The sequence below is a fragment of the Ovis canadensis genome, chromosome X (assembly GCF_042477335.2).
Source record: "Ovis canadensis isolate MfBH-ARS-UI-01 breed Bighorn chromosome X, ARS-UI_OviCan_v2, whole genome shotgun sequence".
Lineage (NCBI taxonomy): Eukaryota > Metazoa > Chordata > Mammalia > Artiodactyla > Bovidae > Ovis > Ovis canadensis.
In genome coordinates this window covers 50,851,584-50,878,559 of record NC_091727.1, presented here as the reverse complement: position 1 = coordinate 50,878,559, position 26,976 = coordinate 50,851,584, and the positions used below count along the sequence as shown (strand labels likewise).

General features: G+C 38.4%; 1 protein-coding gene and 1 non-coding gene across 4 annotated transcripts in view; one reads left to right on the top strand and one right to left on the bottom strand.

Annotated features, from left to right (window-relative positions):
- The window catches only part of KLF8 (KLF transcription factor 8), a 297,918-nt gene that overhangs the window by 153,322 nt on the left and 117,620 nt on the right, over positions 1-26,976 (top strand). For all 3 annotated transcript variants that reach the window (XM_070291562.1, XM_070291561.1, XM_070291560.1), the window contains one exon: positions 19,652-19,725. Coding sequence is in view for 1 of the 3 variants with exons in the window: in XM_070291560.1 (XP_070147661.1) it covers positions 19,654-19,725 (72 nt within the window). In the remaining 2 variants the exon portion in view is untranslated. The remainder of the gene's footprint in view (positions 1-19,651; positions 19,726-26,976) is intronic.
- On the bottom strand, positions 751-856 carry LOC138931314 (U6 spliceosomal RNA). The gene has a single exon (XR_011446556.1). It is a non-coding gene; the product is annotated as a U6 spliceosomal RNA (small nuclear RNA).

Below are 26,976 nucleotides of genomic sequence, written 5' to 3'. Positions count from 1 at the left end.
CTCTCTACTTTACATATGGTAATGTAAGTTTCCATGTTACTCTTTCCATACATCTCACACCCTTGTCCCCTCTCCCTATATCCATAAGTCTATTGTCTATGTTTGTTTCTCCATTACTGCCCTGTAAATAAATTCTTCAGTACCATTTTTCTAGATTCCATATATATGCATTAGAATATGATATTTGTCTTTCTCTTTCTGACTTACTTCACTCTGTATAATAGGTTCTAACTTCATCCACCTCATTAGAACTGACTCAAATACATTCCTTTTTATGGCTGAGTAATTTTCCATTGTGTATATGTACCACAACTTCTTTATCCATTCATCTGTTGATGGACATCTAGGTTGCCTCCATGTTCTATTATTCTTCCATGTCCTATTGTAAATAGTGCTGCAATGAACAATTGGATATATGTGTCTTTTTCAATTTTGGTTTCCTCGGGGTATATGACTAGGAGTGGGACTGCTGGGTCATATGGTGGTTTTATTCCTAGTTTTTTAAGGGATCTCCATACTGTCTTCCATAGTGGTTGTATCAATTTACATTCCCACCAAAAGTGCAAGAGCATTCCCTTTTCTCCACACCCTCTCTAGCACTTATTGTTTGTAGAACTTTTGATGATGGTCATTCTGACAGGTGTGAGGTGATAACTCATTGCAGTTTTGATTTACATTTCTCTAATAATGAGGATGTTCAACATCTCTTCATGTGTTTGTTAGCCATCTGTATGTCTTCTTTGAAGGAAAAAAAATATGGAATGCTTCATGAATTTGCATGTCATCCTTGCACAAGGCCATGGTAATCTTCTCTGTATTGTTCCAATTTTACTGTAGGTGCTGGTGAAGTGAGCACTAGGGTGTTTTGTTTTGTTCTGTTTTGTTTTAAGAAAAATTAGGAATAAAAATAAAAATTAAAGGAGTAAAAATAAGCCATATTTGGACAATGTGAGATTTTTAAAAGGGGAAAAAAAGAGGGGGACATATATAGAATGGTAGTGAGAAGAATATCCAAGTGATTCATCTGTTATTTTGCTCCAGTTGATCTGCTTACTCAGAAATTACTCCAATATATCTAGAAAAGTCTCTGGACCAGTTGTGGGTAGTGTGGGGCCAGCTCAGACTTACATCTTCCCTTGCTTCAGCTTGTACTTATTCTCAAACTCTACAGTTCCCACTAAAGCACAGGCTAATTGCAAGAATTTAAATCATTGCACCTGCCACTTCTGGGGAGATTTCCCCTTCTTTTCTTTGCTTACAGAGCTCCTGGCATTCCACTTTGGTTTTGGGACTGCCTCTGCTTGTAAGTCTCTCCAGTGTCTGTTCTCCACCCAGACACAGGAGGCAAAGTAATGGTTTATTAGGGCTGACTGGCTCAGTTGTGCTGGGAAGAGGGAGAGGTACAGCAGATGACACTGGGGTGTGTGGGGAGTGCTTGCTATGGCTGGTCCCTGTGGAAGGTCACCACACTCTGAGGTGGGTTGTGCATGTCCCCAGGGGAGGTGATCCTGGGCTGTGGGACCCTTGGCAGAGGAAGGCCATTCAGGCTCCCAGGAAGATGTGCATAGTGACCTATGGCTGCTTATAGCTTGGTGGTAGTTGCAATCTCTGGGGGTTTTACCATAGCGCCCCCTTGCCTTTTGCCTCTGGCCCTCCACCTGTTTCTCTCGCTCTGGTGCTGTAGACTGTAGCTGGCTCACCCCTCTTTGGTTTTCACTAGGGCATGGTCCTTTGTTTTGTGAACGAATGGAGTTAGAGCACGGCACTAGAGCCTTTCCACTGGAATGATCCTTTGCTTCTCTGGCGGCCGCAGCATTTTCTTTGTTCTGCCTCTGCAGTGTCACATTAGCCCCCTCGGAGTATCTTCACAGCAGTCAACCTTGGTCCCCTCCCTGCAGACTGACCTCCAAGGCCTGAGCCTCCACACCCAGCTGCCATTCACTGCAGGCAGACACTATAATGTGAGTCGCTTCTCCACTGGCAAGTGCCATTCAGAACAATCTCTGTGGCGAATCATCTGTTTTACCTTTGGAACACCTGTCTCGCTGCACTCTCCTCTGAGGTTCCAAAGATCCCCTCTGACCCAGCCTGTGAGGGAGTTTACTAGTGTGCAGAATCTTTTCTTCCTTCATGACTCCCTTCCTGGGGCACAAGTCCCAGTCCCAAACTCCTTTGTTTCCCTTTTCATCTTTATCTTTTGGCCTACCTCATTCCAAGGAGATTAGTTTGCTTTCTAGAAGTCCGGGGTCCTCTGCCAGCACTCAGAAGATGTTCTGTTGGAATTGTTCCACATGCAAATAATTTTTTAGTATATTTGGGGCATAGAAGATGGCCTCCCTGTCCTATTCCTCTGCCATCTTGAAGGTCCCCCTCTTTTTTTTTTTTAATTTAATGATGGTAATACAGTGAGACAGGAAGCTGGATTTTAAAGTCTGTAACAGGCTAGGTATATAAAAAAATTAGATATCTGTGTACCTAGACAACGTAAATGTAATGTGGGCAATCCAAACTCTGGAAGTATTAAACATTTTAAACAGCTGTAACTTAACTTTGGGCTTCCCAGGTGGCGCTAGTGCTAAAAAACCCACCTGCCAATGCAAGAGACATAAGAGATGAGAGTTTGATCCCTGGTTGGGAAGATACCCTAGAGGAGGGCATAGCAACCCACTTCAGTATTTTTGCCTGGAGAATCCCATGGACAAAGACTGGTGGGCTACAGTCCATAAGGTCACAAAGAGTCAGACACAACTAAGGTGACTTAGCGCACACAAGTATGCACATAACCTAGCTCTAAAGGGAAATCCAGGTGTTTGATATTTTATTGTAACCTCAAACTCATTTCTAAAATAGAATCTATCATCACCCCTAGACTATTACCCTATGGCTCATTGAAGACTTCTTTTCACTTACCTGGTCCTGCAATTTACCATCATCATAATCTTGGTGAAGTTATTTAAACTCTGCACTTGAGTTTTCTCATATTTTCATTGAGGATAATAGTAGAAACTACCTCATAGGGTTACAGTAAGGAATAAATGTGTTAATTTTGTAAAGCATTTAGAAGAATGCATGACAGTGTAGTAAGCAATGGGGAAGCATAGTTTGTTGAGGTTCCCATATTTCATGTTCAAAATGCTCACTTCAACTCTTTCCTCTGCCTCAGTTTCCTTGTCTATTTGGTTGCCAAGGGCTATGGGATTCTTTTCCTCTTTTTATATGGCTCACTTCCTTTCTTTTTATTCTAATTGCCACCACCTAAATTAAGTCCATGCTGCTGCTGCTAAGTTGCTTCAGTCGTGTCCGACTCTGTGCAGCCCCATAGAGGGCAGCCCACCAGGCTCCCCCGTCCCTGGGATTCTCCAGGCAAGAACACTGGAGTGGGTAATTCAGTCCATAGGTACAACCAATTAGCCTACAGACTGAATATAGCCTATACATTTGTTGTATTTCCTCTAAATTGATAAAAGTTTGCTTTGAAAATGCATTTTAAATTAGTAATGCATTCCACCTTGCTCAAAATGTGAAATATACAAAGTGATATACAATGAAGAGTCTCCCCCCAGTCTTGTCCCCTAGTTGCCTCAGGCAACTAAAGTTATGTTTATTCTAAATTCTTCCACAGACATTTTATGCATATCAAACAAATGAGTATTATTTTCTCCCCCTTCCCTTTATAGTAACATACTCTGCATATTGTTTTGTTCTTTGCCTTGTCTCCTTAAAAATATATTTTGGGGACCTTTATACACACACACATATATATGTAAAGAAATAACTCATTCTCTTGTATGACTGCAGAGTTTTACTATATGGATGAGCCACAATTTAAACAGTTTTCTATTGAATGACAGTTAAGATAGTTCCAAACTTTTGCAGTGTTGTTTGTAGTAGCAATAAAAAAAGGTTATAAGTATATGTATTAGTCTTCTAGGGCTTCCATAACAAAACAGTGTACAGACTTTATGGTTTAAACAACAGAAATTTATTTTCTTGTAGTTCTGAAGGTTGGAAGTCCAAAATCAGGATACCAACATGATTGAGTTCTGTTGAGGGCCCTCTTCATGGCTTGCAGATGGCTGCCTTCTCCCTGCTCGTATGACCTCTTTGTGCTCCTGGAGAAAGAGAGTGAGCTCCCTGATGTCTGTTCTTATAAGGATACTAATCTCATTGGATGAAGCCTCTACCCTTATCACCTCATTTAACCTTAATTACTTCCATAAAATCCTTATCCCTAGATACAGTCACACTGGGGGATGGGAGTTCAACATATGAATTTGTGGAGGGACACAATTCAGTCTGTAGAAGTATGTCAGTTTTCCTGGACTCACACTCTTAAAAAATGGCTGATTGCCAACATTTTCATATTTTACTTAAAACTCTAGAATTCCACCTTCTCTTAAATAATCAGAAGATACTGAACCAGTATTGCTTTATGTCAACAGTTGCCTAGAGTTGGTAAACTGCTTTCTCCTTTCCTTTTTAGACAGGACATATTCTCCATCTGGCCTAGGTGATCTTAATCTATCGGACGCTCCTAGGTTGAGTTTGTGACACCTATGTAAGGTCTTACCACAATACACATGAAATAATCCAATAGGTTCTAGTTCTAGCTTGAATCTTTTTACCTCCCTTATTCTGTAGAATATGGTCAGAATATCTTCCTTAAAACACATTTAAAAAAATTATGTCACTCTCTTTTGCTCCACGATCATTTACTGGGGGCCTACATAGTTCCAGGCATTATGCTAGAAGCTGGAGTTAAGCGTAGTGAACGCTTGCCTTCAGAGAGTATATAATCTACTCTTCCTCTCATCTGAATTCCCTTTATGTCACTTATTGACTGATCTTATTTCCTCAAGGTGACCTCACCACAGACCATTACTTTGGAATTTTTTCTGACTATTTCATTGTCAGTTATGTCCTCTTCTAATTGATGTTCCTATCCTCAAATTGTAATTAAGCATTTCAGCATCTATTATCTTGTAATGGTTGGTTGTTATTGTTTTATGCATAGTTATATCTCACTATGTAGACTTAAGACCTCAGATCTCTACAGGATCCTATAAGATGAGAAATCATGTCCGTATAAAGGGAGAAGCCATTTATAACCTACAGCTAATTTTTCTTTTGTGCCAATGTGGATTCCATGTTGTAAGATCTCTCAACCTTTGTGGAAAAGCAGGAAATGGAATTTTTAAATTTATTTTTAATTGGAAGATAATTGCTTTACAATATCGTGTTGGTTTCTGCCATACATCAACATGAATCAGCCATAAGTATACATATGTCGACCTCCTTCTTCAACCTGCCTCCACCTCCCACTCCATCCCACCCCTCTAATTGTCACAGAGCAATGGTTTTGATCTCATACAGCAAATTTCCACTGGCTATCTATTTTACAAATGGTAATGTATATGTTTCAATGTTACTCTCAATTTGTCCGACCCTCTCCTTCCTCCATTGTGTCTACAAGTCTGTTCTCTATGTATGCATCTCTGTTGTTGCAATGCAAATAGGTTCATCTTTCTAGATCTAGAAAGCACCATCTTTCTAAATTCCATATGTGTTAATATGTGATATGTGTTTTTCTCTTTGTACTTACTTCACCATGTGTAATAGGCTCTAGGTTTATCCACTTCACTAGAACTCACTCAAATGTGTTACTTTTATAGCTGTGGAATATTCCCTTGTATGTACCACAGCTTCTTTATCTGTTCATCTGTTGATGGGCATCAAAGTTGCCTCCATGTCCTAGCTGTTGTAAATAATGCTGCAATGAACATTGATGTGTATTTTTCAGTTATGGTTTTCTCAGGTTATATGCCCAGTAGTAGGATTTTGGGGGACATATGGTAGTTCTATTCCTAGGTTGTTTTTTTTTTTTTTTTAAGAAATCTCCATATTGTTCTCTATAGTGGCTGTATCAATTTGTATTCCCACCAACAGTGCAAGAGGGTTCCCTTTTCTTGACACCCTCTCCAGCATTTATTGTTTGTAGATTATTTATGTGATGACCATTCTGACTGGTTTGAGATGACACCTCTTTGTAGTTTTGATTTGTATTTCTTTAATAATGAATGATATTGAGCATCATTTCATGTGTTTATTAGCCATCTGTATGTCTTCTTTGGAGAAATGTCTGTTTAGATCATCTGCACACTTTCTGAAGTTTGTTGAATTCTTTGTGTTTCTGGTATTGATAGGTATGACCTGCTTGTATATTTTGGAGATTAATCCTCTGTCAGTTGTTTCATATGCTATTATTTTTTCCCATTCTGTGGGTTGTTTTTTCCCCTTATTTATAGTTTCCTTTGCTGTGCAAAAGCTTTTAAGTTTAATTAGGTCCCACTTATTTATTTTGTTTTTATTTCCAGTACTCTAGGAGATGAATCATAGAGGATCTTGCTGTGATTTATGTCAAAGAGAGTTCTGCCTATGTTTTCCTCTAAGACTTTAAGAGTTTCTTCACTTACACTTAAGTCCGTTTATTCCATTTTGAGTCTCTTTCCCTATGTTGTTAGGAAGTGCTTTAATTTCATCTTTTACACGTGCATTTTCCCAGTACCACTTATTGAAGAGACTGTCTTCTCCATGGTATATTCTTGTCTCCTTCATCAAAAATAAGGTACCCATAGATGGTGTGGTTTTATCTCTTGGTTTATGTCTTGTTCCTTTGGTCGGTATTTCTGTTTTTGTGCCAGTACCATACTTTCTTGATGACTATAGCTTTGTAGTATAGTCTTAAATCAGGAAGGTTGATTCCTCCAGCTCCATTCTTCTCAAGATTGCTAAGACTAATTGGGTCTTTTGTGTTTCCATACAAAGTATAAAATTTTTTCTTGTAGTTCTGTGAAAATTACCATTGGTAGTTTGATAAGGACTGCATTGAATCTGTGGATTGCTTTGGATAGTAGAATCATTTTCATAGTTTGATTCTTCCAATTCAGAAACATGGTATCTCTCTCCATCTATTAATGCCATCTTTGTTTTCTTTTATCAGTGTCTTATGGTTTTCTATATACAGTTTTTTGTCTCCTTAGGTAAGTTTATCCTTATATATTATACTCTTTTAATTAAAATGGTAAATGAAACTGATTCCTTAATTTCTCTTTCTGAGTTTTCATTGTTACTGTATAGGAATGCAAGTGATATTTGTGTATTGATTTTGTATCCTGTGACTTTACTAAATTCATGGATTAACTCTGTTTAATTTTCTGATAATATCTTTAGGGTTTGCATCTGTAAGGAAATAGTATCTTTAAGGGACTATAATTATTTAGAAAAAGAAATCTGCTTTTAAAAGAGAATGTTAAAAAAAAGAATATACATATATATATATCAGTAAGTTCAGTTCAGTTCAGTCGCTCAGTCGTGTCCAACTCTTTGTGACCCCATGAATCACAGCACGCCAGGCCTCCCTGTCCATCACCAACTCCCAGAGTTCACTCAGACTCACATCCATCGAGTCAGTGATGCCATCCAGCCATCTCATCCTCTGTTGTCCCCTTCTCCTCCTGCCCCCAATCCCTCCCAGCATCAGAGTCTTTTCCAGTGAGTCAACTCTTCACATGAGGTGGCCAAAGTACTGGAGTTTCAGCTTCAGCATTATTCCCTCCAAAGAAATCCCAGGGCTGATCTTCAGAATGGACTGGTTGGATCTCCTTGCAGTCCAATATGTATAACTAAATCACTTTGTTGTACCACAAACTAACAAAACATTGTAAGTCAACTATATTTCAATAAAAGTAAAGAGATGAGAGGAAGAAATATTATCAGCTATTTTGATTTTAATTTTTAACATTGCTGTAAGAATGAGGGAAACATCTGCAATGGACTGCCAATTTTCTCTATCTGACCTATATTGCAAAACACTTGGGGGTGAGATTCAGTAAAGACCAGGTGGAAGCTTGGTACTATCTGCTCCCCCTCTCTCTCTATATATATGTATGTATGTATATACATGCTGCTGCTGCTACTAAGTCGCTTCAGTCGTGTCCGACTCTGTGCGACCCCAGAGACGGCAGCCCACCAGGCTCCCCCGTCCTTGGGATTCTCCAGGCAAGAACACTGGAGTGGGTTGCCATTTCCTTCTCCAATGCATGAAAGTGAAAAGTGTGAAGTCACTCAGTCATGTCCGAGTCTTAGTGACTCAATGGACTGCAGCCCACCAGGCTCCTCCATCCATGGGATTTTCCAGGCAAGAGTACTGGAGTGGGGTACCATTGCCTTCTCCGATGTATATACATACATACATACATACATATATATATGTATATTTATATTATATATAAAGTATTATATTGTATATATAATACATATATATATATATACACAGTTTCTACTACAGTGTTAATTATTTATGTCTATTAAGTTAGTAAAATCCTCAAGTCAGCTGTAATCTCCAGTAGTAACATAGCAGTTCTGCTTTCTCCTAATACCTAACATGTGCCTTTGAATGCAGTTATCAGGACTGCCTTCCTTGCCCTTCTTTTTTGCCAAATGTACTGATCCAGATTTATTAACTGAGCTCCTCTTTTTTTTCTTTTTAAAAAATTGACCATTTATTTCTCTAGAATTTGTTTCATTTATTCTGCATTTCTCTTCCATTTCACTTCCCTTGAAATGCAAACTCAAAAACAAGGTACAATATCCTCAGAAAGGTCTTCACAATGCTGAACAGATATTTAATTTTTAATTAGTTAGGGCTGTTTATTCTGGCTCTTTTTTTTCTTTCAGTGCTGTCAATGATGTTGTTGCTTCATCTTCAATTAAAATAAGAATGTAAAACAAAAATTTATTCATTTTCTTATTTTAAAGACTAGTTCTGATAAATATGTACAATGTAGCTCCTCCAGCTTTTTGTTTGTTTGTTTGTAGCTAGATCCTAGAATCAATATGTAGCCTTGAAAATAACAATAAATTATTAATGTTATTGATACCTTTATTTACATGACCTCCATAGGTACTGCAAATTGAGATGTCCTAGGACTCTTATGACTTCCTTGGCGGCTCAGATGGTAAAGCATCTACCTACAATGCAGGAGACCCGGGTTCAATTCCTGGATCAGGAAGATCCCCTGGAGAAGGAAATGGCAACCCGCTCCAGTACTCTTGCCTGGAAAATCTCATGGATGAAGGAGCCTGGTAGGCTGCAGTCCATAGGGTCGCAAAGAGTCAGACATAACTGTGCGATTTCACTTTATTTCTTCAGGACTCTTATAGGATTACTTGCCTTGGTGCTCATGAGTCAGGTAGCTCAGACAGTGACTGGAGAGGCCATTCAAAAGATAAAAGTGGCTGCCCTTAAGCACTTGTAACAAGCATGGGCAAAGACCACTGTGTTATTTTATATTCATTTTGGTTGCTGCAGTGGCACCATGTTTCATTTGTTGGAGGAGACTGTTGCATGAAACAATAGTATAAAGTAATAAAGTGGATTGCATGAGATTTTACATGATTTTGCAGAGCCCTTTTTCTAAACCAATTCTTCAATGCCAAGCTGGAGCACTGTATTCCTTAAGGTTTTGTCAGATGATTAACATCACAGTCACTAAGAATCCTTTAATACTCGTTTCAAATGTTCAATAGTAGAGCATACTGCTAACATATAAAAACATCTCCATTATTATTTCCAACATCATCAAACTATTTCAAACTGTAGGACAGTCGCAATTACTTTAAGGGAAGAAAAGAGCATTGGTATCAGACATCATCCTTAGAGTCAAATCCAAGTCATTTACCAGCTCGGTAAACTTGGGATTATTAATTTCTCTAAGTCTGTATTTCTTCATGCACATAATGGAATCAGCAGTACTTACCTCACAGAGATTGTGAAGATTAAATGTGTCCCTTTGGATATACCATAGAAATGAATTGATATATCTGGTATTTCCCTAAAAGTAACCACTGAGGTGGGGAAGTTAGTTGGAGATACAGATGGAACAAGATTTTCCATGGCTGAAAATCAGTGAAGCTCAGAATAGGTGGGAATAGACTGAGCGCCGAAGAATTGATGCTTTTGAACTGTGGTCTTGGAGAAGACTCTTGAGAGTCCCTTGGACTGCAAAGAGGTCCAACCAGTCCATTCTGAAGGAGATCAACCCTGGGATTTCTTTGGAAGGAGTGATGCTAAAGCTGAAGCTCCAGTACTTTGACCACCTCATGCGAAGAGTTGATGCATTGGAAAAGACTCTGATGCTGGGAGGGATTGGGGGCAGGAGGAGAAGGGGACGGCCCAGGATGAGATGGCTGGATGGCATCACTGACTCGATGAACGTGAGTCTGAGTGAACTCCGGGAGTTGGTGATGGACAGGGAGGCCTGGCGTGCTGTGATTCATGGGGTCACAAAGAGTTGGACATGACTGAGCGACTGAACTGAACTGAGGCACATGGAATTCATCTTTACTTTCGTATGCATTTGCAATTATTCAAAATAAAAAAAATTGTGTGGTTTTTCAAATGCTGTAGAGTGAATTCAAGTTTGTCTAATGGTTTATAGAGAAACTATTTTCCTTGATATCAGTTTAACAGATTAAGCAGAAACTTGGAAAACCATAGGTCAAACTTTCATCTATGTCCTCTACCCTATATCATAGTGTTATAACTGGAGGAGAACTGAAAAGGGCTAAGTAGTTTACTCAAAATGACACTCCTAGATAACAATAGAATACAACATAGGTCTTCAGCTCCTAAGTAAAAGATTTTCCCATTGTTCATGCTGACTTCTTTAACTATAGCACTTTTTAACATAAGTTCCATCAATTTCTTGCATGTAAGATTTTTTAAAAATAAATTTACCTATTTGATAGAGAACAAGGGGACTAATTTGAGAAATCTGAGGTTAATTTATACAATCCTTTTAAATCTACTGTTTCAGTTGATCCTTGCAATGATCCTATGAAGTTCACAATGATCTTGTTAGCAAGAGTTATTTCCACTTTCTATGTTAAGTGATAGGACATGTCCAAATTTATTCAACAATTTGGTAATTGAACTAGAACTAAAACTTGGCTCTGGAGATCATTGAACCTGAAATCCACTTTCATTGCTAGTTTTAAACATTTGTAATAATTCCCTTTAACTTTCCAGAATCAAGAATCTTAATCTCTAGCACATTCTAGGGTGATTTTTCTTTCATGCATATTTGGGTTTTCTGTGAAAAAGAAAATGGAGTTTAACATCAGCCTCTGGGGGGAATGAAAGTGGCCGAAAACACTGAACACATTTCAGGTGATTTTGTTGGAACATAAACTCACGTGGGAATACAAAAATCGTAAAATTAGGTATTGTTATTGTGAGTGGCTTGGATCTTTAAAGTGTGACTACATATTGTACATAAGTGAAGTTGCTCAGTTATGTCTGACTCTTTGCAACCCCATGGACTAGCCTGCCAGGCTCCTCTATCCATGGGCTTTTCCAGGCAAGAATACTGGAGTGGGTTGTTATTTCCTTCCCAGGGATTCATCCCAACCCAGGGATTGAACCCGGTCTCCCGCACTGTGGGAAGACTCTTTACCATCTGAGCCATCAGAGAAACATACTTTTGTGTAATTTAGTTTTGGATTTTCTGACAAAGGTATTCCTAAAATCTTATATGGAAATTTCACATTTACATCTTATAAGAAATTTTTTTGGCTTTTATTATTATTATAGTTTATTGCATACTGTGCCTAACAGGATGTTTGGGAGTAATATAGACAGCAGTTTCTTGCCCATTATTTTACCAAGGAAAAATTAAATAAAATTATTTATACAGTTTCTTCAAAGCCATGGTGGTTAAAATCTATTATGTTATGCTTTTTCTGTTTTTTCTTTTCTTTTCTTTTTTTACTTTACAATATTGTATTGTTTCTGCCACATATCAACATGAATCTGCCACAGGCATACGTGTGTTCCCTATCCTGAACCCCCCTCCCACCTCCCTCCCTTTACCATCCCTCCGAGTCATCCCAGTGCACCAGCCCCAAGCATCCTGTATCAAACCTGGACTGGCGATTCGTTTCTTATATGATATTATACATGTTTCAGTGCCATTCCCCCAAATGGCACTTTCTATTCCCCTGGAAGATATACAATTAAACTGTCTGAAAATATATGTGTATCTAGTTGGTCTATAGTTACCTTTTTCTAACATAAGAGACATAAGAAATGCTTCTTTAAAATACCTATAATCTCAAAACCCTAAAACACTGATTTTTCATTTTTCAAGCAGTTTCAGAATTTCTTATATGTCAGAGGCAGAAAGTGAGTGGTACCTGGTCAAGATCTTCTGAAATGATTGATTTGTTGTCCTTAGAGTTGTTTTTCTTGTAGCAGAAACTTTTTTAGAAAGAAGATACTCACCAGATTTGGGATATTAGCAAGTAGTGAGGGAGTACTATAAGTACTGTAATTTGAGTTAGAGAATAAGAGTTCTGGTTCTAACTCCATCACTTTTAAACTATATGACCTTGGGCCTCCAAATTACTTTCCTGTGAAATGGAAATGATACATGAAATCTCTCTATTTCCCTACTGTAAAGTTATATAGATGCACATGAGGGATTATTATTTGTATTGCAAAATGGTCTATCTTGTTAAGATACAAAGGAACTTCATAGGTCAGTGTCAGGATCCCCAATTCTTTGCTTTCTTTTGTAGTTGTAGACTCTAGTGACTCTTCTTTGCTTTCCTCCTCAAAGATTTAACTTCTCATTTCACCCCTAGACACTTTTTCCTCCTCAATTCTGGACAAACAGTGAGGTGTGTTTTTACTTGTCAGTTACCTGCTCCTGATGCTAAGAAAAATTGAAGGCAAAAGAAGAGAGTGGCAGAGGATGAGATGGTTAGATAGCATCCCTGACTCAATGGACATGAATTTGAGCAAACTGCAGGAGATAGCAAAGGAAAAGGAAGCCTGATATGCTGCAGTCCGTGGGGTTGCAAAGAGTCGGACACAACTTAGTGACTGAACAACGAACAACAGTACCTGCTCCTGTCCTTTGAAGGCACTGTTCACATTCATAAAGCAAGCAGATCACTGTGGAATACAGTGGGTAACAAAATAAACTTGGAACATGACAAAAGATTATACTAATAATCTTATGAAATTTCTATGGTCATAGTCCCAGATGCATGGTTTGTGATGTTTTGTATATATGAGACATTGACTTGCTATGGATGGGACTCAATCTTCCTCCCTCTCTCCTTTTTTTCCTGCAGTACTCCCTTCCTTAAGAGAAGAACCCAGAGGGGTTGGGATGGGGAGGGAGGTGGGAGGGGGGTTCAGGATGGGGAACACATGTACACCTGTGGCAGATTCATGTCAATCTATGGCAAAACCAATACAATATTGTAAAGTAATTAGCCTCCAATAAATAAATAAATATAAATAAATAAATTTTTTAAAAGGAAAAACAAAAAAAAAGAGAAGAACCAGAAAGTCCAGCTTCTAGAATGTTTCTTTCTTTCTTTCTTTCTTTCTTTTTTGGCCATGCCGCTTAGCATTCAGGATCTTAGTTCCGCCTTAAGGGAATCAGGGATGGAACAGGTACCCCCACTCTCCCTCCACCCTCCAACACCCATGTAATGGAAGCACTGAGTCTTAATCACAGGGCTGCCAGGGAAATCCAAGAAAGTAGAGCTTCTAGATACAAAGGCTTGTAGAGCCAATTCAAGCAGAATAATGGTTATTATTGTAAGTAGGTAATTTGCATTTCTGAAGCCCTCCTGCTCATATGGTTCACATCTCCATAACCCAGGACTTAACCAACCCCTCTTTGGTTATTTCCTGACCAATTCTTAAACAATTTCTGAGCAGCCTCTTAGTCACAGACACTTTGAAGTGTGGTGCCAACTCTAGAGAAAAACAAAAAGTTTATAAAGCCCTTGAAAAAACCCTGAATTTTCTTTAAGATTGTGCTGTAAGTCCTAATTTCCTTCTGTTTTAGATTTGGTCTGGCTATATATTAAAACTTTTTTTTTTTTTTTTTTTTTTAGAGAGAAGCATATATACCTTCCTAATAGCTTTCCGTTTACTCATTATTACCAACATTTAGAATGTTGTCCAGGGTTTTCTAGTGGCTATTCCAATTGGCTGTTCTTTGAGTGAGAGGACACTAACCAGAAATGGCTGAGACATTCCTGTCAGCTATACACTTTTGACTAAAGAGTATAGCTAAAATATTTGACTAAATATTGCCATTTGACTAAATATTTGTGATATAGATGAGACAAAAAGTTTTTTTTTTCAGACTCCTTGATTATTGCCATTTATTTCAGGTCAATTCAGTCGCTCAGTCATGTCCGACTCTTCGCAACCCCATGAACTGCAGGACGCCAGGACTCCCTGTCCATCACCAACTCCCGGAGTCCACCCAAACCCATGTCCATCGAGTGTGTGATGCCATCCAACCATATCATCCTCTGTTATCCCCTTCTCCTCCTAACCTCAATCTTTCCCAGCATCAGGGTCTGTTCAGATGAGTCAACTCTTCGTATCAGGTGGCCAAAGTATTGGAGGTTCTACTTCAACATCAGTTCTACCAATGACCACCCAGGACTGATTTCCTTTAGGGTGGACTGGTTGGATCTCCTTGCAGTCCAAAGGGACTCTCAAGAGTCTTCTCCAATACCACAGTTCAAAAGCATCAATTCTTTGGTGCTCAGCCTTCTTCACAGTCCAACTCTCACATCCATACATGACCACTGGAAAAATCATAGCCTTAACTAGATGGACCTTTTTGGCAAAGTAATGTCTCTGCTTTTGAATATGCTATCTAGGTTGGTCATAACTTTCCTTCCAAGGAGTAAGCGTGTTTTAATTTCATGATGGAAATCACCATCTGCAGTGATTTTGGAGGCCCCCCCAAATAAAGTCAGACACTCTTTCCACTGTTTTCCCGTCTATTTGCGATGAAGTGATGGGACCAGATGCCATGATCTTAGTTTTCTGAATGTTGAGCTTTAAGCTAACTTTTTCACTCTCCTCTTTCACTTTCATCAAGAGGCTCTTTAGTTCTTATTAACTTTCTGCTGTAAGGGTGGTGTCATCTGCATATCAGAGGTTACTGATATTTCTCCCATCAATCTTGACTCCAGCTTGTGCTTCTTCCAGCCCAGCGTTTCTCATGATGTACTAGGCATAGAAGTTAAATAAGCAGGGTGACAATATACAGCCTTGACGTACTCCTTTTCCTATTTGGAACCAGTCTGTTGTTCCATGTCCAGTTCTAACTGTTGCTTCCTGACCTGCATAAAGGTTTCTCAAGAGGCAGGTCAGGTGGTCTGGTATTCCCATCTCTTTCAGAATTTTCCACAGTTTATGGTGATCCACACAGTCAAAGGCTTTGGCATAGTCAATAAAGCAGAAATAGATATTTTTCTGGAACTCTCTTGCTTTTCTTATGATCCAGCAGATGTTGGCAATTTGATCTCTGTTTCCTCTACCTTTGCTAAAACCAGCTTGAACATCTGGAATTTCACAGTTCATGTATTGCTGAAGCCTGGATTAGAGAATTTTAAGCATTACTTCACCAGCGTGTGAGATGAGTGCAATTGTGTGGTAGTTTGAGCATTCTTTGGCATTGCCTTTCTTTGGGATTGAAATGAAAACTGACCTTTTCTAGTCCTGTGGCCACTGCTGAGATTTCTAAACTTGCTGGCATATTGAGTGCAGCACTTTCACAGCATCATCTTCCAGGATTTGAAAGAGCTCAACTGGAATTTCATCACCTCCACTAGCTTTGTTTGTAGTGATGCTTCCTAAGGCCCACTTGAATTCACATTCCAGGATGTCTGGCTTTAGGTGAGTGATCACACCATCGTGATTATCTGGGTCATGAACACCTTTTTTGTACAATTCTTCTGTGTATTCTTGCCACCTCTTCTTAACATCTTCTGCTTCTGTTAGGTCCACACCATTTCTGTCCTTTATTGAGCCCATCTTTGCATTATAGTATTATTGCCATTAACCTTTCTTATTCCCATGACCATTCACTGGACGTTAGCACACTGTATAGAGGAAGTACTCTGCTAAAAGAAAGGGATACAGAGAAGAACAAGATCAAGTAGCTATTGTGGGGCTCGCTTTATGGTAAGGGAAACAGACAATGCCTTTGTGCAAGGTACTATTTTAAACTTTTAAACACATAGTAAATTGATAAATCCTATGAACTGGTACTATTATTATCCTTATTTTATAGTTGAGGAAATAGACAAATGGTGATGGAAAAAATTGCCTGAAGTCTTAATGTTATAAAGTTGCAGAACCAGGATATTAACCTAGGCAATATGATGTATGGACAAGAAGGGGAAGTGACTGGGAGATGATAAATTAAGTTTAAGACATATTTCTGCAGTACAGTTTATTGCATCTGATAAACAGTTGGCTGGAGATGGAGAGAGAAGAGTCAAAGGTGATTGACCTTCAATCACTGAGACTGAGAATGGATTGATAGTAGTGCTAAACAATTTAGATTGTAAATATAGGAGGTGGAGAAAGTTTGTAAGCACACTGAGTATAAACAACTTGTCTGATGCCTAGGGGATATTCTTCTGGTCCAGAGAGAAAGATTCTTATCCTTAATAATAATAATGGTAGTGATGATAACAATAGCTAATTATGTTGAGAATTTTTTATATGCTAAGAGCTATTTTAAGTGTGTTTACCTGTACTAATCCATTGAATCCTCACATTAACCCTATAGATATGTCATTTCCCCTACCTCTTGTCAGGTAAAGGAAGTGAGGTTCACAGGTGTTAAATAGCTTATCAAAGTCACTCTGCTTCCTCAACTCTGTTGTTTCATGATCCATAGGAATTGAGGAAGACCAGATAAGAGAGGGCTCTTGAAATTCTCTTGGCTAGAATTAACAAAGCTTAGTCTAGGGGTGGATGAATGAAGAAAGTGAAAGTGAAGTCGCTCAGTTGTGTCCAACTCTTTGCGATGCCATGCACTGTAGCCTACTAGGCTTCTCCGTCCATGGGATTTTCCAGGCAAAAATACTGGAGTGGGTTGCCATTTCCTTCTCCAGGAGATCTTCCCGACCCAGGCATTGAACCCGGGTCTCCTGCATTGTAGTCAGACGCTTTACCGTCTGAGCCACCAGGGAAGTCCTGGATAAATGGAGAGGAAGCACCAAATTCTCTCCCCTCTCTCCTACACATTTTTCTGACAGCAGCCAAGCAAGCTGTCTTGGCTTTCATTATGGCCTGCCTATGCAGTAGAAAAATTATCTGACCAGACATTCTTTTTCTACAATCGCACCTCTTTTTCCCCTCCTTCTTAAAATCAGAAATGGCTGCCCTCTCTGGCCTTTTATACTTCACAGTTAATTACACCTCAAACATCTCTTATACTTTAACCTCTTTAACTTTCTTTTATTCTTCTCTACTTTTGTCCAGTTCCTATAATGAGAAGACACACTTCATTATCCTTTTCTGTCACTCATCAAAAACTTTTATAAATGTATTGAAGACTACCATGTGCCAGGCACTACTCTAAGCCTTTTAAATACATTACTGAAGAAAACATCAAAGGTGAAGAAAATCTCTGCTTTCAAAATTTTACAATTTAATGGAAATTAGAGTTGAGTTTTCTGCATCTGACTTCTGAAGTACTTATTCATTACTAAATTTCTTCTTCCATTAACCCTAACTCCTACTCCTAAAGAGGCTTCATAGAAGCCTTAGGACTCAGCAGAGAACAATTTAAAATCTTTTAATTTTACATGGGGAAGTTGAGGATTAGAAAGAAAAATGCCTTGACAAAGATTATAGGATGTAATTCCTGGGCCTCTAACTCCCAGTTCAGTGCTCTCTGCTATACTTGCTGACTCTCCATGTCTGGTTGACCCAGATCTAAAACTGATAACAAGGTGCCTAGTATAAACTCTGAAAGTGAAAGTATTAGTCCCTCAGTTGTATCCCACTCTTTGCGGCCTGCCAGACTTCTCTATCCATGGAATTCTCCAGACAAGAATACTGGCGTGAGTAGCCATTCCCTTCTTCAGGGGATCTTCCTGACCCAGGGATTGAACCTGGGTCTCCTGCATTGCAGGCAGATTTTTTACTATCTGCGCCATCAGAGAAGCCCAGAGTAACCTCTGACACATAGTAGTTATGCATAAATATTTTGTAAATGTTGAATATATACATGAACAGCTCTACTCATATGTGGATCAAAGAAAATAAAATGTGTTTTGAGATAAAACTGGAGATATTTTAGAGTGTCAGAATTCTCCAAACTCTTTGATAATGACCCAGAAATTTTCTTCATAATCTCAGTAGAAGATTCTTTGTGTATTATTGCCTATCTAATTATCTAATTAAGACTATTTTCTTCAATTCCTAACAGTCAATAAACAAAGGAATTATTTATAAGTTTATCTTTTACTCTTTTGTGTTTCTGTATTATAACTTGTATTCTTGCTGATTGTTTATTTAACTACATTAGGTCTTAAACAGCTATTGTGATCCATAAAATGAACATTTCTGTGGGTAAATGTAGTTGACACCCAAAACAATTAACTGTTTTATAGACTATCTTTTGAAATGCAACCAGGACATAAATGAAACTAATTGTAATTGACTTGGTTAAACTTAGTGTGATCTGAAATCTGATCAGTTAAGTCAAAAGCAAGCTGTGACTTCATCTTTCTTGCCCTATTTTTTCACCTCTAGTGAGATTAGAATGTAGCTAAATAAAAGGAAATCTGGTTGATGAGGTGCTGGTAGGTACTAGTGATGGAAATTATTATGATGGTATAGGGCAGCTGAATGAAGCCACCTAGTGTTTACTTTCATTAAGAGGAAAAAAGAAACACTTGGTGGCTTCATTCAGCTACTCTACATCATCACAGTCATTTCTTTAACGGTAATATTTTGATATTCTGATTACCTGCCCTGTGTTGCAAAACTCCTATATATCCTATCTCCCCCACCCCTTACTTCCTCAAAGCAGTTCTCTCAGAGTTTACTCGAGATGCTGCCTGCCAGGCTTAAAGTCCTAAAAAGTCCTGCCAAATAGTACATAACTCAACTTTTAGGTTGTGAATTTTTTTTAATTGAATATATATCTGAATCACTGTGCTGTACACCTGCAACTAATATGACATTGTAGATCAAATATACTTTGATTTTTTAAAAAAGAGGAAAAATTATCTAAAAGAGAAATAGAAAAATGCTTATATTAACCACTCTTGGCTTGTATGTTTAAGAGAAGTAGAAAGATAAAATGCTTCTTTAGAGAGATTTGGCATTGATGTGTAAGCAAGTTTATTAGAGTAAATATCCGTACAGGAGGGTGGAACTCTCCTGTATGGAATGAGAATTAGACCAGAAAGGGGAGGATTCAGGAAACTATATAGCTATAATGATATTCTTTTGAAGGTAGTGCTAGTTGGACAGGTTGGAAGAAACAAATTCATGTGCATAGAAGACATGAGGGAAAGAGGCAGCTAATACTGCTGGGGACCAGTCAGGGCTATCTTGGTAAGCAGAATATGCAAATTAGAATGTTGTCCAAATTCTGACTTCTTAGTATCTAGTAAGTCCCTGAAAAATAATATTTCTAGAATACAAACAGGTGTAACCAAGGGTTAGTGGCATACTGCATCCATACAGTAAGTTAGATTTTATTTTTAAATTGTCTTTCCCTTGATTCTTTTCCAGATATGGATGAACTCATAAACAACTGGGAGGCCCAACTTAATTCAGAAGGTGGCTCAATGCATATGTTCAAACAGGTCGGTTATCAAGAAAATGAATATTCATATTGAGCCATAATAGTGTTCAGTATACATGGTATCATAGAGCTGAAGCTCATTTTTCTTTCTAACAACATGTTGGGGACTGAGAGGAGTGAAAGAAGGGAGGTTTACAGAAAATACTTGGATGCCTAGGTTTCTGGTTCAAATAGGGAGTAAATCTGGCATAAAAGAAGTATATCCTTTGGGATCAAGGCTATATGGACGAGATTAGACACTTGGTAAAAAACAGAAATCACTTATCTTGCATTGTTCCATATTTCAAGCACTCTGAAGACTAAATTCAATGTCTTATTTGATCTTCACAATAATTTTTGGATAGTGTGTTAGTCAGTATTCTACAGATAGACAGAAATACCAGAATGTATATTTTTCAATCTCTCTCTATCCTTATATCTAAACATATACATAAAATTTGTATCTATCTATATCTATCTACTCCATATGTCTGTAGACACAAATTTTATATATATATATATATATATATATATATATAAAGGTATATCTTTACACCTAAAATAAAATTACATCTCTATCTGTATATAGCTATATATATATGTGTATATATAAAATTACATCTCTATCTATATATAGCTATTCAAATATACATATCCAAATATACATATCTTTATCTAACTACCTATCTATAGAGAAATAATTTTTGTGTGTACTTACTTATTTATTTATCAATTGGAAGAAAATTGCTTTATAGTGTTGTGTTGATTTCTGCCATACCATAAGGCAAATCAGTTGTAATTATTCATATATCCCCTCCCTCTTGAACCTCCCTCCCCTATCCTCATCCTACCACTCTAGGTCACCACAGAGCACCAGACTGTTATATAGCAACTTCTCACTGCTATCTATTTTACACATGCTAGTACATGTATGTTGATGCTGCTTTCTCCATTCATCCCATTTGCTCCTTCCCTTACTGTGTCAAGTCCATTCTCTACATCTATGTCTCCATTCCTTCCCTCCAAATAGGTTCATCAATACGATTTTTATAGACTCCATATATATATATATATATAAATATACAATATTTGTTTTCCTCTTTCTGACTTACTTCATTTTGTGTAAAAGACTCTAGGTTCATCCACCTCACTGGAACTGACTTAAATTCGTTATTTTTGTGGCTAATAGTCCATTGTATATATGTACCATATCTTCTTTATCCATTCATCTGTCAATGGACATCTAGGTTGCTTTCATGTTCTAGCTATTGTAAATAGTGCTGCAATGAACACTGCAGTACACGTGTCTTAGAATTGTGCTTGTCTTGGGGTATATTCCTCAGTAGTGGGATTGCTGGGTCATATTGTAGATTTGTCACTAGCTTTTTCAGGAATCTATAGAGAAAGAGTTTTTAAAAATTTATTTTATTGAAGTATAGTTGATTTACAATGTTGTGTTAATTTCTACTGTACAGCAAAGTGATTCAGTTATACATATGTGTATATATATACTTTTTCATATTCTTTTCCATTATAGTTTAACACGGATATTGAATAGCATTTCCTGTGCTATACAATAAGACTTTGCTGTTTATCCATTATATATATAATATTTTGCATCTGCTAATCCCAAACTCTTAATCCATCCCTCCTTGACCCCCTCCCCCACCCTACCTCCATTAGCAACCACAAGTCAGTTCTCTATGTCTCAGATGTATGCCTAGGAGTGGGATTACAAGACCATATGGCTTATATTCTAGGCAGCCAAAGACAGAGAAGCTCTATACAATCAGCAAAAACAAGACCAGGAGCTGACTGTGGCTCAGATCATGAACTCCTTATTGCCAAATTCAGACTTAAATTGAAGAAAGTGGGGAAAATCGCTAGACCATTCAGGTATGACCTAAATCAAATCTCTTATGATTATACACTGGAAATGAGAAATAAAGTTAAGAGACTAGGTCTGATAGACAGAGTGCCTGATGAACTATGGACAGAGGTTTGTAACACTGTACAGGAGACAGGGATCAAAACTATCCCCCCCAAACAGAAATGTAGGGAAAAAAAATAAAAAAAAGGCTGCCTGAGGAGGCTTTACAAATAGCTGTGAAAAGAAGAGAAACAAAAAGCAAAGGAGAAGAGTAAAGATATACCCATTTGAATCAAGAGTTCCAAATAATAGAAAGGAGAGATAAGGCAGCCTTCCTCAGTGATCAATGCAAAGAAATAGAGGGAACCAGTAGAATTAAAAATGACTAGAGATCTCTTCAAGAAAATTAGACATACTGAAAGGTTGTTGCTGAACCATGAAAGATGCTGGGATTCTTGGCCTCTGGAGGAGAAGAATTCAATCTGGGGCCAGAAACGAGGCTTGATTCCTCAGAGTTTTGTGTAATAAAGTTTTATTAAACTATAAAAGAGATAGAGAAAGCTTCTGAGACAGACATCAGAAGGCAGATGGAGACTGCCCCCTGCTAGTCTTTTAGCAATGGAGTTATATACTCTCCAATTAGTTACTAAAATAAATCAAAAGAATGTCCACAGGTTGCAAAGATCTTACTAGACCCATTCCCACTATCCACATTTCAAGATAACAGGAATAGCCAGAAAGTTATCCTGGAGGAGAAACTGTCCTCAAGCTGGGTATATCCCTATATCATCCTTAGTACAGAGTACAAACCGAGCCCTTTGTTATGTAATCATCAGTTTCAGACTTAAAGAGAAAAACGTTTTCTTAAGATAGATATACTACTAAAGGAAACAATTCCATTCAACATTGCAACGAACAGAATAAAATACTTAGGAATATGACCTGCTTCTTGAGAAACCTATATGCAGGTCAGGAAGCAACAGTTAGAACTGGACATGAAACAACAGACTGGTTCCAAATAGGAAAAGGAGTGTGTCAAGGCTGTATATTGTCACCCTGCTTATTTAACTTTTATGCAGAGTACATCATGAGAAATGCTGGGCTGGAAGAAGCACAAGCTGGAATCAAGATTGCCAGGAGAAATATCAATAACCTCAGATATGCAGATGACACCACCCTTATGGCAGAAAGTGAAGAGGAACTAAAGAGCCTCTTGATGAAAGTGAAAGAGGAGAGTGAAAAAGTTGGCTTAAAGCTCAACATTCAGAAAAGGAAGATCATGGCATCTGGTCCCATCACTTCATGGGAAATAGATGGGGAACCAGTGGAAACAGTGTCAGACTTTATTTTGGGGGGCTCCAAAATCACTGCAGATGGTGATTACAGCCATGAAATTAAAAGACGCTTACTCCTTGGAAGGAAAGTTATGACCAACCTAGATAGTATATTCAAAAGTAGAGACATTACTTTGCCAACAAAGGTCCATCTAGTCGAGGCTATGGTCTTTCCAGTGGTCATATATGGATGCGAGAGTTGAACTGTGAAGAAGGCTGAGCACTGAAGAATTGATGCTTTTGAACTGTGGTGTTGGAGAAGACTCTTGAGAGTCCCTTGGACTGCAAGGAGATCCAACCAGTCCATTCTGAGGGAGATCAGCCCTGGGATTTCTTTGGAGGGAATGATGCTGAAGCTGAAACTCCAGTACTTTGGCCACCTCATGCGAAGAGTTGACTCATTGGAAAAGACTCTGATGCTGGGAGGGATTGGGGGCAGGAGGAGAAGGGGACAACAGAGGATGAGATGGCTGGATGGCATCACCAACTCGATGGACGTGAATTTGAGTGAATGCTGGGAGTTGGTGATAGACAGGGAGGCCTGGCGTGCTGCAATTCATGGGGTCGCAAAGAGTCAGACACGACTGAGCTACTAAACTGAATTGAACGGAAGGAAACAAAAGACCTATATAGAGAAAACTATAAAACACTGGTGAAGGAAATCAAAGAGGGTACTAATAGATGGAGAAATATACCATATGCATGGATCGGAAGAATCAATATAGTGCAAATGAGTACAATACCCAAAGCAATCTACAGATTCAACACAATCCCTATCAAGCTACCAATGGTATTTTTCACAGAGCTAGAACAAATAATTTCACAATTTGTATGGAAATACAACAAACCTCGAATAGCCAAAGCAATCTTGAGAAAGAAGAATGGAACTGGAGGAATCAACCTGCCTGACTTCAGGCTCTACTACAAAGCCACAGTCATCAAGACAGTATGGTACTGGCACAAAGACAGAAATATAGATCAATGGAACGAAATAGAAAGCCCAGAGATAAATCCACACACCTATGCACCCCTTATCTTTGACAAAGGAGGCAAGAATATACAATGGAGAAAAGACAATCTTTTTAACAAGTGGTGCTGGGAAAACTGGACAACCACTTGTAAAAGAATGAAACCAGAACAGTTTCTAACACCATACTCAAAAATAAACTCAAAATGAATTAAAGATCTAAACATAAGACCAGAAACTATAGAACTCCTAGAGGAGAACATAGGCAAAACACTATCCAACAGAAATCACAGCAAGATCCTCTATGACCGACCTCCCAGAAGACAAGACTGGAAATATAAGCAAAAATAAACATTAGGACCTAATTAAAATTAAAAGCTTCTGCACTACAAAGGAAACTCTAAGCAAGCTGAAAAGACAGCCTTCAGAATGAGAGAAAATAATAGCAAATGAAGCAACTGACAAAGAATTAATCTAAAAAATATACAAGCAACTCCTGCAGCTCAATTCCAGAAAAATAAATGACCCAATCAAAAAATGGGCCACAGAACTAAACAGACATTTATCCAAAGAAGACATACAGATGACTAACAAACACATGAAAAGATGCTCAACATCACTCATTATCAGAGAAATGCGAATCAAAACCACAGTGAGGTACCATCTCAGGCCAGTCAGAATTCCTTTAAAAACTGGAAATAGAATTGTCATACGACCCAGCAATCCCACTGCTGGGCATAAACACTGAGGAAACCATAACTGAAAGAGACACGTGTACCCCAATGTTCATCACAGCACTGTTTATAATAGCCAAGACATGGAACCAACCTAGATATCCATCAGCAGATGAATGGATAAGAAAGCTGTGTTACATATACACAATGGAGTATTACTCAGCCATTAAAAAGAATACATTTGAATCAGTTCTAATGAGGTGTATGAAACTGGAGCCTATTATACAGAGTGAAGTAAGCCAGAAAGAAAGGCACCAATACAGGAGTAACAGGCAAATTTGGCCTTGGAATGTGTAATGAAGCAGGGCAAAGACTAATAGAGTTTTGCCACGAAAATGCACTGGTCATAGCAAACACCCTCTTCCAACAACTCAAGAGAAGAATCTACACATGGACATCACCAGATGGTCAACACCGAAATCAGATTGATTATATTCTTTGCAGCCAAAGATGGAGAAGCTCTATACAGTCAACAAAAACAAGACCAGGAGCTGACTGTGGCTCAGATCATGAACTCCTTATTGCCAAATTCAGACTTAAATAGAAGAAAACAGGGAAAACCGCTAGACCATTCAGGTCTGACCTCAATCAAATCCTTTATGATTATACAGTGGAAGTGAGAAATAGATTTAAGGGCCTAGATCTGATAGAGTGCCTGATGAACTATGGAATGAGGTTCGAGACATTGTGCAAGAGACAGGAATCAAGACCATCCCCATGGAAAAGAAATGCAAAAAAGCAAAATGGCTGTCTAGGGAGGCCTTACAAATAGCTGTAAAAAGAAGAGAGGCAAAAACAAAAGAGAAAAGGAAAGATATAAGCATCTGAATGCAGAGTTCCAAAGAATAACAAAAAGAGATAAGAAAGCCTTCTTCAGTGATCAATGCAAAGAAATAGAGAAAAACAACAGAATGGGAAAGACTAGAGATCTCTTCAAGAAAATTAGAGATACCAATGGAACATTTCATGCAAAGTCGGGCTCGATAAAGGACAGAAAAGGTATGGACCTAACAGAAGCAAAAGATATTAAGAGGTGGCAAGAAAACACGGAAGAACTGTACAAAAAGATCTTCATGACCCACATAATCATGATGATGTGATCACTATTCTAGAGCCAGACATCCTGGAATGTGAAGTCAAGTGGGCCTTAGAAAGCATCACTACGAACAAAGCTAGTGGAGGTGATGAAATTCCAGTTGAGCTGTTTCAAATTCTAAAAGATGATGCTGTGAAAGTGCTGCACCCAAGATGCCAGCAAATTTGGAAAACACAGCAGTGGCCACAGGACTAGAAAAGGTCAGTTTTCATTCCAATTCCAAAGAAAGTAAATGCCAAAGAATGCTCAAACTACAGCACAATTGCACTCATCACACATGCTAGTAAAGTAATGCTCAAAATTCTTCAAGCCAGGCTTCAGCAATACGTGAACCATGAACTTCCTGATGTTCAAGCTGGTTTTAGAAGAGGCAGAGGAACCAGAGATCAAATTGCCAACATCTGCTGGATCATGGAAAAAGCAAGAGAATTCCAGAAAATCATCTATTTCTGCTTTATTGACTATGCCTAAGCCTTTGACTGTGTGGATCACCATAAACTGTGGAAAATTCTGAAAGAGATGGGAATACCAGACCACCTGACCTGCCTCTTGAGAAATCTGTATGCAGGTCAGGAAGCAACAGTTAGAACTGGACATGGAACAACAAACTGGTTCTAAATAGGAAAAGGAGTACATGAAGGCTGTATATTGTCACCCTGCTTATTTAACTTATATGCAGAGTACATCACAAGAAACGCTGGACTGGAAGAAACACAAGCTGGAATCAAGATTGTCGGGAGAAATGTCAATAACCTCAGATATGCAGATGACACCACCCTTATGGCAGAAAGTGAAGAGGAGCTAAACAGCCTCTTGGTGAAAGTGAAAGAGGAGAGCGAAAAAGTTTGCTCAAAGCTCAACATTCAGAAAACGAAGATCATGGCATCCGGTCCCATCACTTCATGGGAAATAGATGGGGAAACAGTGGAAACAATGTCAGACTTTATTTTTTGGGGCTCAAATTCACTGCAGATGGTGACTGCAGCCATGAAATTAAAAGACGCTTACTCCTTGGAAGAAAAGTTATGACCAACCTAGATAGTATATTCCAAAGCAGAGACACTACTTTGCCAACTAAGGTCCGTCTACTCAAGGCTATGGTTTTTCCTGTGGTCATGTATGGAGGTGAGAGTTGGACTGTGAAGAAGGCTGAGCACCGAAGAATTGATCCTTTTGAACTGTGGTTTTGGAGAAGAGTCTTGAGAGTCCCTTGGACTGCAAGGAGATCCAACCAGTCTATTCTGAAGGAGATCAACCCTGGGATTTCTTTGG